Consider the following 16,813-nt stretch of genomic DNA (forward strand, 5'->3'; position numbering starts at 1 on the left):
TCGCAATCGTCGGCGCAACTGGGCAAGCGAATGTGTGGGAGACTACGCGAAGGTTCGCGGTTCGCGCGCTTTGATGTCTGTTAAAAAACCGACACAGCTTGGAAAACCACGAATGCAGCGAAAACGGTGCATAATCATTCGCAAATGTCGTCCTACACTTGCGGGTTTGCGTATTCGTGCGCATGTGAGTGACCGGTGTTAGACGGTCAATTTTCAGGTATCAGATACTCAAGGTACATAAAATCATGACCTACTTCACGTATATTCTGAAAACTGATTTTTACGTATATTTTAGGCAACATCCTTATCACTTTGTTGGTGCAACTTAATAAATAAATAAATAAATCGCCCATACTTCCAGACACTTTCCGTCGGCCGAATTGCTTTGCAGACGCTTTAAAGCTCCCAAAATAATGACCTAACTTCACGTAAATTCTGAAAGCTGATTTTTATATATGTCCACCGGACAACTATTTTAAAACCTCTTACAAAAAGACAGACCGATCCAAGGGGCCAATCATCCCCTAAATTCAATTTAATACCTCTGTGGGTTAGAGCGCGAGGGTATTATCCACGCGCATGAGACTGAGTGAGACATGTATAGGATATGTTGACTTCTCTGTCTCTCTCTCTCTCTGTCTATCTCTTTCTTACAGTTGACTCATATCAATTAATTATTAATATTAAAAGAAAATCAGTTATAAAGTAAATAATCATGAGTCGTCTACAGCGGAATGTCAAATCTCGCTTAAGCGACGCCCGAAATGAGAATTGGAATAGTTATTTAGAAGAACTCGCGCCCTCTCACCGGTATACTGGCGACTAGCTAGGACTCTCAAATCCGAAACTACCGCTACTATGCCTCCCCTCGTACGCCCTTCAGGCCAACCACCGGCTTTCGATGACGATGACAAGGCAGAGATGCTGGCCGATGCATTGTAAGAGCAGTGCACCACCAGCATTCAATACGCGGACCCCGAACACACCGAGTCAGTCCACAGGGAGGTCGAGCGCAGAGCTTCCCATTACCCATTACCTCTGACGAAGTTAGAGAAGCGATACATAGCCTTCAACCTGGCTCCGACGGCATCCGCAACCGCGCATTAAAACTCTTACCAGTCCAACTGATAATAATGCTGGCTACCATTTTAAATGCCGCTATGACGCACTGCATCTTTCCGGCGATGTGGAAAGAAGCGGACGTTATCGGTATACACAAGCCGGGCAAACCGAAAAACGAAACCGCTAGTTACCGTCCGATTAGTCTCCTCCCAGCGATAGGCACAATTTACGAACGGCTCCTTCGGAAACGCCTCTGGGACTTCGTTACCGTTAGTTCCGCGTCGGAACTCGTATTCAAAAATCACTCGAATTTTTGAAGTATCCATCTTTCTTGTTTAAGCTGAATAAAAAAAACAAGATAACATCGATAATCGAATGTTGCACATTTTTTAAAAGAAGAACCTCATAGCGGCTGGAGTAATGTAGTAACACGTACGTACATGGGCTAGAGAAGCCTTTGACGATAATTTAGCATCTATTAACTGCCGTCTGGTGTAGTGGTAAGTGACATGGTCACTACACAAGGGGGTCGCAGGTTCGAATCCCACCAAGGGAAGCTATTTGTATGATAAATATAAAATGTCTTTTCCAGGGCTATGTATGTATATTTAATTATTTGTATGTGTATAATAAAAATCTTACATTAGTTCCGTTATCTGGTACCAGTAACACAAGTTCTTTACGAAATTAGCACGGGACCAGTTAACGTGGCGTGATTGTTAGTAAATATTTATTTATTAATATTTATTATTTATTCAGAATTTAATATGTAATCATGGTGGTTTACTGACTGTTTAACATCCGTGAAATGGAAAGTGTAAGAAACGATATTATATTGTTGGAATTTGCTTCTAGGGCTCTTTGAAACATCCATTAAACTCTCAGTAAATTCCCAGAATTTAACTGAATTGTTTCGTCATTTTATTTATTCCAATACGTGGTATAGTCTCATCTCATTTATTTTATTCCATTTCATTTCAAATTTTGCATACTGTTACTTCTGCAAAATCGTGTCTGTACATAATTTTTATTTTATGTTCCCTAAGACATACTTTGTCTATATATTACACATACGCATTGACTTTATGAGCAATGTTCCCTTTGACAGACTGAAGTCCACTGAAAAAATTTCAGTAAACGATCACCTTTTTACTGAGATTATATTTCATCCCATATCATCTCATCTGATTTCATTTAATTTCATCATGTCTCAAATTATTTATTTCATTTCACTCCATATTATCATTTTTCATAAAAATATCCCATATCATAATATCATCTCATCTCATTTCAATTCATTTAATTTCATTTCGTTTTATGCCATGTTTCATATTAATGAGCTTCATTTCATTTTATAATATCATATTTCATAAAAAATATATATATAAAAGATTAGGCAGTATGGTGTGATACTTTTGCCTTTCCATTTGGAAAAATACAACTACTACTACTTAGTTATCTATGTTGGTAATTTGGATTTTGGCGCCATTCTGCTGCATTTAATTCTATTTAAATTTAATTACAATTATATTATTTAAAGTGAGTTACAATTTGTTAAATTTACATAATCTAGTAAGCATGCTTTCTTACAGCATCAACTCAATGAGGGCAATTATTTTAGCGTTCAAATGGATTTGTGTAAATTTCAATATTTACAATTCAAAATCTAAACTTTAAATTTTTTTTCGAAACTATATATGTAATTCAATTGTATATATATTAAATACGTTTATATATGTTTACGCCATTTTACGCCTGATTAGGACAATTTTTGAAAAATCAATAGACGCTTTCTCGATGTAAACATTTGAGTCAATTTAGCCGTATCTGTTTTGCCGCTAATTCTTTAACGTTAAATCTATAGAATGTCGGAAATGGTCCTATTAAAATATTATAGAAATGATTGAATGCCGTAAACGGTTTACAGAGAATATGAATTTGAGGAAGAGACAGCGTATCTCTTACTACGAACCGGACGAGCCAAACCTGGACGAGTACATATGTGAGCTTTATTTTTATTGCACTAGACAAGTGAACGGATTTAATTGATATGAGGCCTATAAAATCAAAGACAGCTAAACGCCTTAATGTCGTAAACTTTTACTCTGTACTAAGTACTAATAAACGAAGTTTTATCATTTAACATTCAGATTATTAGTAATATTCTCATTCTTTATAAATCTGCTTTAAAATAAAGAATATCGTAGCTATCCGAAGAAAGTTATTTCAGCTTCTCAAACCGGGAGTGTTGCTAACACTGGTCCTAGTAAGAGCAGTATTTCGATGGATCGAGAGGATCCGTAATGACGTGCTTAGGGCCGATTGTTGTAGTTTACCTGAATATTTGACAGATTGGATTTAGCTTTGATTTTATAGGCCTCATATGAAGTTTATAGTACAAAAGCTATTGTAACCACTGAAATAGTGAAGGCGCCTACCCGTGACGGCTCACAAGACGTCCTACCACTTGTTCTAATGAGCTTCTAATAATCTTACTGCTGGTAGGACGTCTTATGAACCCGCACGGGTAGGTACCACCACCCTGTCTATTTCTGCCGTGAAGCAGTAATGCGTTTCGGTTTGAAGGCCATTCCCGATCCTGCGGACAGAATGGAAAGCAGTCGACGTCGCCCGAAACACGTCATTTCGGATCCTCCCGATCCAACTAACGGTGCTTTTAGGTACTTCAAGCACCGGTCATCGTTCTCGTCGAACCCGTCGCTTGCGACGAAGGGCTCGACGAGTAAATTAACTTTCAGACACAGTCCACTGAGTTTCTCGCCGGATCTGCTTAGTGAGTCGCGTTTCCGATTCGGTGGTAAATTCTGCGAAACACTGCTCTTGCTAGGGTTCGTGTTAGCAACGTCGTCAGGTTTGAGCCCCGTGAGCTTACTTACTAGCTAAGGTTACGCTGATATAGCCTTTCAAGGCTCTCAGCTTAGATAGGAAAAAAAAGTTTCAAGGGTGGGGCAGCCGTTGTAACTATACTGAGACCTTAGAACTTATATCTCAAGGTGGGTGGCGCATTTACGTTATAGATTGTCTATGGGGTCCAGTAACCACTTAACATCAGGTGGGCTGTGAGCTCGTACACCCATCTAAGCAATAAAAAAAAAATTCCCTCACCCTTCGATATATACCTTACCAAAAAATGTTTATCCATAAATCTAAGACTTAAAACTGATATCTCAAAGAAGGTGAGTATATGAGAGATTATAATTAATATTATTACTATGAGATTATTTTTTAACCCACGCCAAAAAAAGAGGAAGTTCTCGATTCGACTGTATGTTTTTTTTTATATGTTTGTTACCTCATAACTTTTGACTGGGTGAATCGATTTTGATGATTCTTTTTTTATTAGAAAGCTGACGCTTCCCGTGTGGTCCCATATTAGTTTAGTCCAGTTCTGATAATGGTATCCATGAGAAAATCATAAAAGTCTTAAATTTTCATTAAGTACGCGCGCGACAAATAGATGAATAACTCAATATCACGCCAACCGATTTATCCGATGATTATTGTTTTTAGTGTGTATATTAATTTGTTTTGGAATTTTTTTTTCTTTTATTTGAAGTCGGTTTTTGTTAAAGCACGTCTGTTTACAATTATTTCAGTTTGCGATAGCTGTAGAGATTACGTTTACGAATACTGTTCGGTCCACGGACCTCTGCTGGTGATACCGGACGACAAGGTAAGGGGTGAGAGGGAAAAAAACACTTTCGGAGCTTTTAATATTATATTCGAAGTTGAACGAAATTTCAGAGGACCTTCGGAACGGTTAATGAAATTCCTACGTGAGATTTTATTCAAAACTAGCTGACCCGGCAGACTTCGTAGTGCCTCAATCGATAAATAAAAGATCTAAACTTTTGTATAAAATAAACTTAAAACAAACAAAAGGAATCCGTCCGACGGAGGACACATCAAAAGAAAAACAAAATTGTTATTTTTATTTAATTACGAGTATTTTCATATTTATTTACCTTTTGAACCTTCTCTGGACTTTCACAAATAATTCAAGACCAAAATTAGCTAAATCGGTCCAGCCGTTCTCGAGTTTTAGCGAGACTAACGAACAGCAATTCATTTTTATATCCTCCTCCTTGCATCGTATTCCTCATTGCTGAGGGTCGTGACCACCCTTTTGTATCACCTTCGCACGCACGATTTTTCTCCATCCATTCTTGTCTCTGGCGGTGTGGAGGGCGTTGTGAAACGTGGAATCAAGAGCGGTGCGGATCTGGTCGGACCAACGTATTGGGCTGCGCCCCCGAGGTCTTTTCCCATCTACTTTACATTTTTATATATCTAGCTAAAGATTTGCAATTTTCAAAAATTCTATCTTTATTTTGTTGTGTACGCCATTTCATTCAATATCGTTTTTTTTTCAATTGATCAAATTGTTAACAGTGGATTCATAGGTGTGCTTTCCATTTTTATCAGTTTAATAAAATTGTTACCTACTTCAATTTTATCACTGACCAGTCGCGGAACCCAATTGCTTTCCTCTAAAATTGTCGCTTCACGAGTTAAAAAACACTAAACATCCGTTAAAATTGTTATTAAGTTCTAAAGGAGAGCCAATTGAAGTTTAAGATTTAAAAAAAATATTGTAACATAAAACCTTTGAATGGATTAAACTTAATTGAAGTTCAATTAAAATACTGTTGGTACTACTCAACTCAATGATACTCAATAAAACGGATCTTTAATTGCAAATATAAATGTTGTGTATTGAGCGAAATGTCGTTTAAACTTTTCACCCCTCGATACTGTTGGTAGGACCTCTTGGGAGTCCGCACGGGTAGGTACCAACACCCTGCCTGTTTCCGCCGTGAAGCAGTAACGCGTTTCGGTTCGAAGGGTGGGGGTAGCCGTTGTAACTATACTGAGACCTTAGAACTTATATCTCGAGGTGGGTGGCGCATTTACGTTGTAGATGTCTATGGGCTCCAGTAACCACTTAACAACAGGTGGGCTGTGAGCTCGTCCATCCATCTAAGCAATAAAAAAAAACAACGAAAACTAATCTAACTTGTAATGAAATAATTTTATTCACAATATAAAATTAAACAATTACACTACTAGCATATTTTACTAACGTGGAGGATGCCCTTGATCATTTTTATAAACGTAACCAACCTACAAGTAAAAACATTCAGCTCAGTTGACGACCTTGCCAGTTCGTTATCGGTGCGACAATTAAATTGTGAATTTCTTCATAAAGGTACCTATCAAACATAATTTCCCATCATTCGTTCCCCGAGCCGCCCTCACCATTCCCCATGTGTTCCTGCATCTAGCTCCTTCCATCATTCCAGGTATAACCAAACCACATTTTACAATCATCACAAGGTTTCTTTTACAGCTGCTAAACGGGAGAGCTTGGTCAGTACGCCATTGGAATTGTTGTCGGAGTAAACTTTTATGTTTGAAGTCTTAAATGCACTTTTGGTATAACATGGCTGTGGGAATAACGGGTGATATTCCTCGGTAGGCCGACGCTCCGAATATTGTTGTTCGGAACTTGTATATATGCGAGATTATCTTGAATATGTCATAAGGGAGATTCGGGCATCTGTTAAATATATTTTGTTTTTGTGATGGCTACCCGCAAAATGGGCAAAGGCTTTATTTGCTGTAGATATGGGTAGTAGAGTGGTACCGACCCGTGTGGGCTTAGAATGTATAAACAAATATAAATAGATTTAGCTATGGGCCCAAAACCAGGACAAATTGAAACATTACAAGGTCATTTAATTTTTTCTTCAATATTTTGACGAAGTCGTAGTGGTCCAAAGGTTAAGGACGTCTGGTGCATTCGTATCTAGCGGTGCTCGAAACCCGTAGGCGGGTACCAATTTTTCTTACGAAATACGTAATGAGATTGATGGACGAATCACAGCCCACCTGGTGTTTAGTGATTACCGGAGTCTATAGACCTCTACAACATAAATGCCACCACCCATCTTGTGACATGAGTTGTGAGGTCTCCGTTTTAACAGTACAACGGCTGCCCAGCCCTTCAAACCGAAGTTATAGGCAGGGTGGTGGAACCTACCCTACCCTCAAAGTAAAATAAATTTTTAATAATCTTTATTTATCCTATTATTTCGGTCACATAAGTAGCCGGGAGATCGATGGGTGGAGGTTTATTAACATTAACAAAACTACGAAAACGGTTTGTTCCCGCAACGAAGATGCTGGTCTAGGCGTGTTCAGTACTCTGACGCTGCCCCAGGGCGTCCAGTTCGGTCCGTACCGCGGGCAGCGGACCGACCAGGTCGACTCCATGTACTGCTGGCAGGTCTGTTGCCGCACCACCCACGACCCTTAGCGTCTAAATACACTATGCCGAAAGTACGCGACCGAAGCTCCACGGCTGATATTAGGTTCCGACGTATTCGGCTGAAGCTGATTTCAGACTGCGCTATGCTATAGTCTAGACTTAGCCAATAATATAGGCGCAGGAGAGCTCACGGAGCTCAAGCCGGGAGTGTTGCTAACACTGGCTGGGGCTGGGGATTCTGCGTAGCACTGCTCTTGCTGGGGCAAGAGCAGTGCTACGCAGAATCTACAACCGGATCGGAAACCCGACCCACTGAGAAGATCCGGTGAGAAACTCAGTGGGCTGTGTCTATAGGTTAATTTACTCATCGAACCTTTCGTCGCAAGCGATGGGTTCGGCGATGACGGTGACCGGTGCTTGTGATACCTAAAAGCACCGTTAATGGACCGGGAGGATCCGTAATGACGTGTTTAGGGCGATGTCGACTATTTACCATTTGGTCCACAGGATCGGGTATGTGGCTATGAGCTATGTACTATTATATTATAGCGTAGTCTGAAAGCGGCTTGGTGTGACACGCCTATATCGCCGAATTTACGCTACAGAAATTCAGTTGCTCAACTTTGTGTGTGTATTTAGTATCTCGAGCACAGTCTTGGCGTAGCGTCGTGTGTTATTTAAACAGTTGGGCAGATAGAGGCGAAATAAATTCTAACCCATGCATCAGCTCGCTGAGTTTCTCGTCGGCGGGTCGCGATTCCGATCCGGCAGTAGATTCATTCGCGAAGCAGTTGCTCTTGAGTTGTTAGGTCTCCGTCGGAGGCGCTCGGGCAGCTGTTAGCAAATCCCACCCCTTCTGGCTGAGCCTTTGCTCGCCCACCTGTCCTGGTGAAACTGGAAAGGCCTCCGGGCCACCAGTAATCTCTCAATCATAAAAAAAGGCGAAACAAAGCGATCCTGTTAGGGTTCCGTTTTAACTTTTGAGGAGCCAAACCCGAATAATTTGCCGCTGAATTTATGCCCGACCGAAGTCACGTTTGTACGCTATAACGCAACGTAGTTTCGGTATAGTGTGTCGTCAGTAATTTAATAGCATTGCAGGCGTAATCATGCCGAACATCGGTCGCGTACTTTCGGCACAGTGTGTTTAGACACTAACTGCGTGCTTAGTGCGAGCTTTTTAACGTTATCGATAGCGTAAAAGTTACATATTGTATAGTAGTCGTTATATATTTTAAAATAATTATTGAACATTTAGTAAATCAATAATGCAGATATGCTTTGGTTGTGATACGAAATTACATTGTAAAAGTGATTGAATAGTATAAGAATCGGTTTTTAAGCTATTGCATAGTTTTTATCGCGGGCTTTAAGTGCGACGACCGAATCAAGAAATTCCGTAACGAAAATAAAACCTAACACCCCACTCCACCTACCATGTAGCTTGCGTTCAACACATTCACACGTTGCGTTTGTGTAGTGTTTGTGAATAAGCGCGCGGCGTGACGTCACACTGCATGCGCATCATGAAAAGTCTGCCCATCTCTCTCTCGCGCGGTCTAGGTTATGAGTGTGAAGGGGGCAGTTGCTTAGATGGGTGGACGAGCTCACAGCTCACCTGGTGTTAAGTGGTTACCGTCACCCATAGACATCTACAACGTAAATGCACCACCCACGTTGAGATATAAGTTCTAAGATCTCAGTATATACTTACAACGGCTGCCCCGCCCTTCAAACCGCATGCAACAGATATACGACAGCAACAACAAGCCGTCCCACGTGGTGGACGCCGCCGATCCGAACCGCTCCAACTGGATGCGGTACGTGAACTGCGCCAGACGCTGGACCGAACAGAATCTGGTGGCGTTCCAGTATCAAGGGCAGCTGTATTACAGGTACCTAGTCTAAGTTTCTTATAAAAAAAAAAGTCTATTTTAAATATAGGATTATCGAAGACCGGGCAAAGTGGAGGAGTTTTTTATTTTTATTTTTTTATTGCTTAGGTAGTTGCCGGAGCCCATACACATCTACAACGTAATGCCGCCATCCGCCTTGGGATATCAGTTCTAATGTCTGTTTTTACAGTACAGCGGCTGCCCCGCCCTTCAAACCGAAACGCGTTACTGCTTCACGGCAAAAATAGGCAGGGTGCGGACTCACAAGACGTCCGTTTGTTTTTTCCGGGCCGGGGCCCGAACTTCCCGTGCGGTCCCCGCGGGGTACGGGGGGACTGGTCCGCGAAGACAGCGGGCACAAGGATGTTTTCGGGACCCTACTCACTAAATAACTCCCCTGCACTCTTCGCCCAAGCGTCCGATCCCTTCTGAGGTCAGGACCCGAATGAGGTAAGGGAACTACCGCGGTCAACACTACAACCAGAAGGCGTAGTTTATAAGTATACATATTTCTATAGATTCGAACGCAGGTACGTTCGCATCGCTCGATACGATTACACCGGGCGTCTTGTCATTTGACCCGCGACGCTTTGAAACATAAAGACCGTATTGTACTAAAGCGATGTTTACAGAACGATAAAAATAATACCTCGCTTCACTGAGCTCATGGTGTTCTATGGTGGTGCATTCGCGAACATTCTTCACATTAACCTCAGCAAATACAACGCGCCCACAAATTACGCTCAGAAATTCGGTAAGCTCCCATTGTTATTACAGGCATCGATGGAATCAGCTAAACCATTAATTAGGCTCACGTTTTTTTCTCTACCTAATCCCGGATTGTCTAAGGATGTCTTTCCCAAAATGGGCGATAAAGCCCCCTTGCAGGCCTAAAGGGGGGCGGTAAGAAACGTAGAAAAAAGGGGGCGTTATGTAATTTCATCTAAGATGACTTAGACACTGACTGAGCTATCGGTATAGTGGTTTTTAAGTAGGTGAAAAAATGGGGGCGCTAAAAAATAATTTATTCTCAAAGTGGGCAGTAGTCAAAATAAGTTTGGGAACCCCTGGTCTAAGGGGCAATTCCATCTACACTGTAGATGATCTCACGGTCCCAACTTAAGAAAACTTGCTAACACTGGCCCTAGCAAGAGCAATGCTTCGCAGAATCTACCACCGGATCGGAATCACGACCCACTGAAATAATTTGGCGAGATACACAATGGGTTACAGCTCACAATGCACTTAGCAAGGCAAAAACCTTCTTCAAACGAGGCTTGTGGAGAGTTCATAGTAGGCAGCGGCTTGGCTCTACCCCTGGCATTGCTGACGTCCATGGACGACGGTAACCACTCACCATCAGGTGGGCCGTATGCTCGTCTGCCTACAAGGGCAATAAAAAAAGAGCTAAGTATACACCAAGCAGTATTGGCTTGGCTGTATCCGTCGCATTGTTCCAACTATTTGACATCTTATGCGATTATCCTATTATTTCGAGGGTTGAAAGGTTTAAAGGACATTTCGCTAAATACACGATGTTTAGGTATATTTGTAATTAAGGGTCCTTTTTATTTGGTATCAGTATTAAAAGTTTAATGTTTCTAATTGAAGCTTCAATTAAGTTTATTCCATTCAAACAGCTGAAGAAGTTTTTTCATTAAGATTTGGCTCTCCGGCAAAGTTGCTAAAATTTCGTTTAAAAAAACCAATATAATTTAATAGCTTTTCACGCCTTGATATTATGTAAAAATCTATATCATTTAAAATTTTCTGAAATATGCTAGGTAGGTACTAATTAAACTGTGGAAAAGGTAAAGGGAATTTTAGTATTTTATCATCGTCATGCATTTTCTGAGAACCGAGATGTGACCAAACTGTAATTTGGTTTTGATAATAAATTTTCGGTAGGCAGCGGATTGGCTCTGCCCCTGGCATTGCTGAAGTCCATGGGCGACGGTAACCACTCACCATCAGGTAGGCCGTCTGTCTACAAGGGCAATAAAAAAAATAAAAAAAAAGATGTGCCCAAGCCGAGGTATCTACTTAACACGTGGTGGATTGTTTGATTGTTTGTCTATAAAGAAGGTAGTGAAAAACATATATTTCAACGCAATCCTTTAGATAAGAGTTCTTTGGAGGATGAAGACAACATTTTTAGTATTATTGTCAATGGCAGTGGCTCTAAGTAACCACCTAATGATACATGGTTAACATCGCTAGTGCGGGCAAAATTGGAAAACACTCTTTTTTTACGTTAATACAATAACAAAATAGTTAATTAGTTACTCATGATTTACTACATAATTCTTCATGAAATCGAATTCAGGGAATAAATTGGTTTTAGGCGCGTCACCTCCAAAAAAAGTTAAAGGATCAAAAAAATTAGAAATAGCAGAAAGAACAAATAGAAAATTCCAGCAGACGGAAATTTTTATTCCCGTGGATATCAACGAAAAGCCAAGTGCTGCAGTTGAAAAAAAAGTTTCCGAAAATATGAATTTGAACAATAATTCAATAAAATCAATTCAAAATTATAAAAATAAATCAAAAACCCTACATGATTCAGTTAGTTATAATGACGACAGTAGGAATTCTAAAGTTGATAATAAGTCGCTTACAGATAAAAATACTGAAATAAATCACGAATCTAAATTTGCGGATAAAACGAAATCTGACCTGAATAAGAAAAATGTAAAAGTTGAGAATAACGTGAATAGGGAAATATTTATATGTGATATTTGCAATTTTAAAATAGCTGAACGCTGCATGATAGAGAAACATATGATGCTTCATAATAAGCGTTATGTTTGTAAAGTACGTGATAAAAAAAAAACAGAAAAAAACGATTTAAAAATACATCTAAATAAACTTTACAGTTGTGACGTGTGTGATAAAAGTTTTACACGTAAAAGTATCTTAGAGACACATCTAAGAATACATACCGGAGAAAAAAAACCTTACAGTTGTGACGTGTGTGATAAAAGTTTTACACAAAATGGTCATTTGAAGGAACATCTAAGAATACATACCGGAGAAAAACCTTACAGTTGTGAAGTGTGTGATAAAAGTTTTACACATAAAATTTCCTTGAACATACATCTAAGAATACATACCGGAGAAAAACCTCCCAGTTGTGAGGTGTGTGATAAAAGTTTTACACAAAAAGGTTATTTGAAGGAACATCTAAGAATACATACCGGAGAAAAACCTTACAGTTGTGACGTGTGTGATAAAAGTTTTACACTTAAAGGTCATTTGAAGGAACATCTAAGAATACATACCGGAGAAAAACCTTACAGTTGTGAAGTGTGTGATAAAAGTTTTACACAAAAAAGTAACTTTGGGAGACATCTAAGAATACATACCGGAGAAAAACCTTACAGTTGTGACGTGTGTGATAAAAGTTTTACACAAAAAGGTTATTTGAAGGAACATCTGAGAATACATACCGGAGAAAAACCTTACAGTTGTGAAGTGTGTGATAAAAGTTTTACACTTAAATGTAATTTGAAGAAACATCTAAAAATACATACCGGAGAAAACCCTTACAGTCGTGACGTGTGTGATAAAAGTTTTACACGCAAAGGCATCTTAAAAAATCATCTCGGAACACATCAAAATAAAACCACGTACTGAATAGACAATTCAAAGCTTCGCTAAGATTAAATTTTATAAGAACACCAGAACCAGACTGCGCAGTGTATAAGGAATATATTCGTTTACGCATTCCATTGCTGCTTGCTCGTTCGATTTAGTACTATTGAAGATTTCAAAATCACTTACCGCAAAATGGGCTATCGTTTAATAATTCTTTGGTAATTTGAATAGGAAACGTCGCTATTTCGGTTTAACTACTTTAAAAATGTTAGCACGCAAATTAGGCTAGGTTGTGCTTCTCGGGCGATAGGTACAGCGTTAGTGGCCTCATAGCTAAGCAGACCAGTTGTCTCGTTTAAAATGATGCAATTTTACCAAGGCTGTAATATACTAAAGACTATTAATATTTATATCCTACTAGCTGACCCGGCAGACTTCGTAGTGCCTCAATCGATAAATAAAAGACCTAAACTTTTGTATAAAAAAATAAACTTAAAACAAACAAAAGGAATCGGTCCGATGGGCAACACATCAAAGGATAAACAAAATTTATTGAATTCTGAGCTTGTTCATATTTATCTACCTTTTAAACCTTCTCTGGACTTCCACAAATAGTTCAAGTAAAGGCCTCCTCCAATGATGATCACTTCTCTCTATCCTGTGCTAATTGCCACCACTCTGGGCCAGCTGCTTTTTTTATTTCGTTCTCCCAGCGTGTCGAGGGCATTCCTCTCTTGCTTTTTATTTGAGGTCCTCTCCTTGAGGTGGTTCTGTAGGTCCATCTTTTATCACTTAGCCTCACTATATGACCGGCCCATTTCCGCCTTAGCTTTTGGGCGTAGCTTAAGGCATTATTAGCTTTTGTTATTTCCCTTATCTTTACGTGTCTGATCTTATCTAGTTTTTTATTCTGAGCATGCTTCTCTCCATTCCTCGTTGACAGGATGTTATTTTTTGCTTAACTTTTTACGTAAATTACCATGTTTGACATGCATATGTCAATACGGCAGCGATAATATTACGAATAAAAAAATTTATTACGTACCAGTTTTTTGCCACAGGGCAAATCTAGACAAGAATTTGTCTTTTAATATTACCCCCATCCAGTCTATTTATGCCGCGTATATAATTGACACTATTAGCAAATCCCAACCCTTCTGGCTGAGCTTTCACTCGCCCTGGCGAAACCTCTAAGGAACTCCTGGAAAGGCCTCCAAGCCACAAGTAATGCTTACTTCCTCAAAAAAATAAAAATAAACTGTCAATAGAGGTAAGAGTCCGGAGAGCTATTTAATACTGGCCGTTTACATAAATACTAATAATAATTGTAAATAGACATGCTTTAACAAAAACCGACCTCAAATAGAAAAAAAAACCATATTTTAAAACAAACACACACTAAAAACAATAATCATCGGATAAATCGGTTGGCGTGATATTGAGTTATTGAGTTATTCATCTATTTGTCACGCACGTACTTAATGCAAATTTAAGACATATATGGTTTTGCCATGGATACCATTATCAGAACTGGACTAAATTCACTGGTAGTAGGACCTCTTGTGAGTCCGCACGAGTAGGTACCACTACCCTGGCTATTTCTGCCGTGAAGCAGTAATGCGTTTCGGTTTGAAGGGTGGGGTAGCCGTTGTAACTATGCTGAGACCTTAGAACTTATATCTCAAGGTGGGTGGCGCATTTACATTGTAGATGTCTATGGGCTCCAGTAACCACTTAACACCAGGTGGGCTGTGAGCTGGCCCAGCCATCTAAGCAAAAAAATAATTAAAATGGGACTACACGGGAAGCGTCAGCTTTCTATTAAAAAAGGAATCATCAAAATCGATTCACCCAGTCAAAAGTTATGTGGTAACAAACATAAAAAAAATACAGTCGAATTGAGAACCTCCTCCTTTTTTGAAGTCGGTTAAAAAACTCAATATTCTTTCAATCTATATTTGACCTTACTGACTTCAACTGACTGTCCATTGCTCTATAAAATCGTTAAGCAGTTTGAGAAACAGCGTAAAAACCGGCCATTTAAAATGTATAGTAACTCTGTTACTTTCCGCAGAGATAACTTATTATTTTAATACAATGACATAATACATGTACATACTCTGTTTAAAATTCTATTTTTTAGGCATTTTCAAATTTGCCGAATGTTTCTTGATTTTTTTAATATCCGTTACTAGTAATTAAGTTAAGTTATTTTCCATTAATGTATTGTTTAATAAAAATGTTTTTTGCCTTTTTGTATTATCGTTTTTTTGTGTCTCAGCCATATCTCGGCATTATGGGAATACATTGTAGTTTTAACTATTTTTTAAATGTATTTATTACGAATTCGATAATTTCCTTTTTATTTTTAGAATTTTTACAACAATTTCAAAGTCCTTAAAATATTGTAATGTTAGATTAATTACATTTTAGGCACCTCGGAAACTTTTGTTTTCCTAACTTGGCAGTATTATAGGTTTTTTTTTTCGTTTCGACAAGAACAATATGGTTTTGATTTTTTATTTTATTAAACAAATTTATTGTAACAATTTTTACAGTTGATTTTTAGTTTAAGAAATTTGTATAATTAGATATCTTTAGTAATAAATTTATTACGCTTCGATCTGTCTCCATTTATTGGTCTCCTTGTGTAAAGTTAGACTGTATTATTTTTCTTTCTTTTTCCAAGCACAGGCAAAGCGTTAATGATTCGCCATTCAACTTTTTGAAGTGACACTTCTTTAGAATCGTTGTGATTTCAAACTCGATGAAACGAAAAAATAAGTCCATAGAGACACAAACACATAAACGTATAGGATTCAGCCGGCGAGAGAATGAGATAGAACACATTAGACCTTCTCGGTCTCCTCTTTGTGCGACTCTTCGTAGCATCCCCACTACCGTCTACTAAACATTGTCCATATCGACGCTTGAAAGGTAAACGTGACTAAGCGACAATAACTGCTTTGTACATAAATGATAGGCAATAACCGTATTCTATGCGCAAAAAAATATATTTCTAGGTCTATTAAAATCATTTCAATTCTACAGCTACTAGCTAGATTCTACGACAGCTAGATTCGTTAAAAAAAAATTTTTCCACGTATTTCAACTTTAAATTAGTCTACTGTAAAGTTCACGCATTGTCGCTTAGTCATGTTTGCCTTTCAAGCGTCGATATGTATGCTCCTGTGTAGTGGGATAGTCAGTATATCTATATCTTATTTATAAGTTTCACTTCTACCGTGTGTGACTTGCACACACACACACTTTGTTTTAGTACATAGTATTTAGGTCCTTTCAGATAACCTCTCAACGTCCCATTTATAGATACGTGAGCTTAGTAGTAACTCATTTCCAATTCCATTGCTTTAATATGAAGTATAATATTATTATAATCTCAGTCATAATGTCAGATATTCTTTAAATGGGAAGGTAAACCAATATAATGTCAGTGAAACACTGCCCTTGCTAGAAGATAGTGTCAGAAAGGCATAGTCACGGCATTCTCGCATTCTCATTCATTGGCATTCTCTAAGGCATAGTCACGTAAAAGTTACGTCCAGCGGCTTTGTTTCATTTTTCCACATTTGTGCACTTTCACAGATATTAAACAGTTAATAAACCACCGTTATTCCACATTTACACCTGAATAAACACTAAATAGACAAAATAAAACAAATCACACAACTTCACTACTCGCGTTCTCGCCAAAAAAGTCTACCAGCCTACAGTGGTCCTAATGTGGCAAGCTTTTGAGGTTATTATTGCTAGCTCAAGTTCTGGTTTTGAAGATAAGCTAAATTCCAATCCGACTCGGACCTCACATCTCAATTCACCATTACGAGCCGGACAAGATTCTGCCCATTTTAACCTTTAAAAATTTGAATAGGTTAAAGATGCTGTGGCATATTCATTACAGCAAAATTTAATTTAAAGGGATAAGGGTTTTATTCAATTGCATTTT

At 38.7% G+C, this 16,813-nt stretch overlaps 1 protein-coding gene across 1 annotated transcript; it reads left to right on the forward strand.

Annotated features, from left to right (window-relative positions):
- The first annotated feature begins 2,993 nt into the window (after positions 1 to 2,993).
- Positions 2,994 to 12,957, forward strand: LOC114244482 (uncharacterized). Its single transcript, XM_089731407.1, has 7 exons — positions 2,994 to 3,064; positions 4,680 to 4,756; positions 6,293 to 6,386; positions 7,266 to 7,372; positions 9,104 to 9,249; positions 9,882 to 10,003; positions 11,594 to 12,957. The coding sequence occupies exons 1-7, from the start codon at positions 2,995 to 2,997 to the stop codon at positions 12,883 to 12,885; spliced, it is 1,908 nt and encodes a 635-aa protein (XP_089587533.1). The 5' UTR covers position 2,994; the 3' UTR covers positions 12,886 to 12,957.
- The last annotated feature ends 3,856 nt before the right edge of the window (positions 12,958 to 16,813 follow it).

The sequence above is a fragment of the Bombyx mandarina genome, chromosome 11, assembly GCF_030267445.1.
Source record: "Bombyx mandarina strain Sakado chromosome 11, ASM3026744v2".
Classification (NCBI taxonomy): Eukaryota; Metazoa; Arthropoda; class Insecta; order Lepidoptera; family Bombycidae; genus Bombyx; species Bombyx mandarina.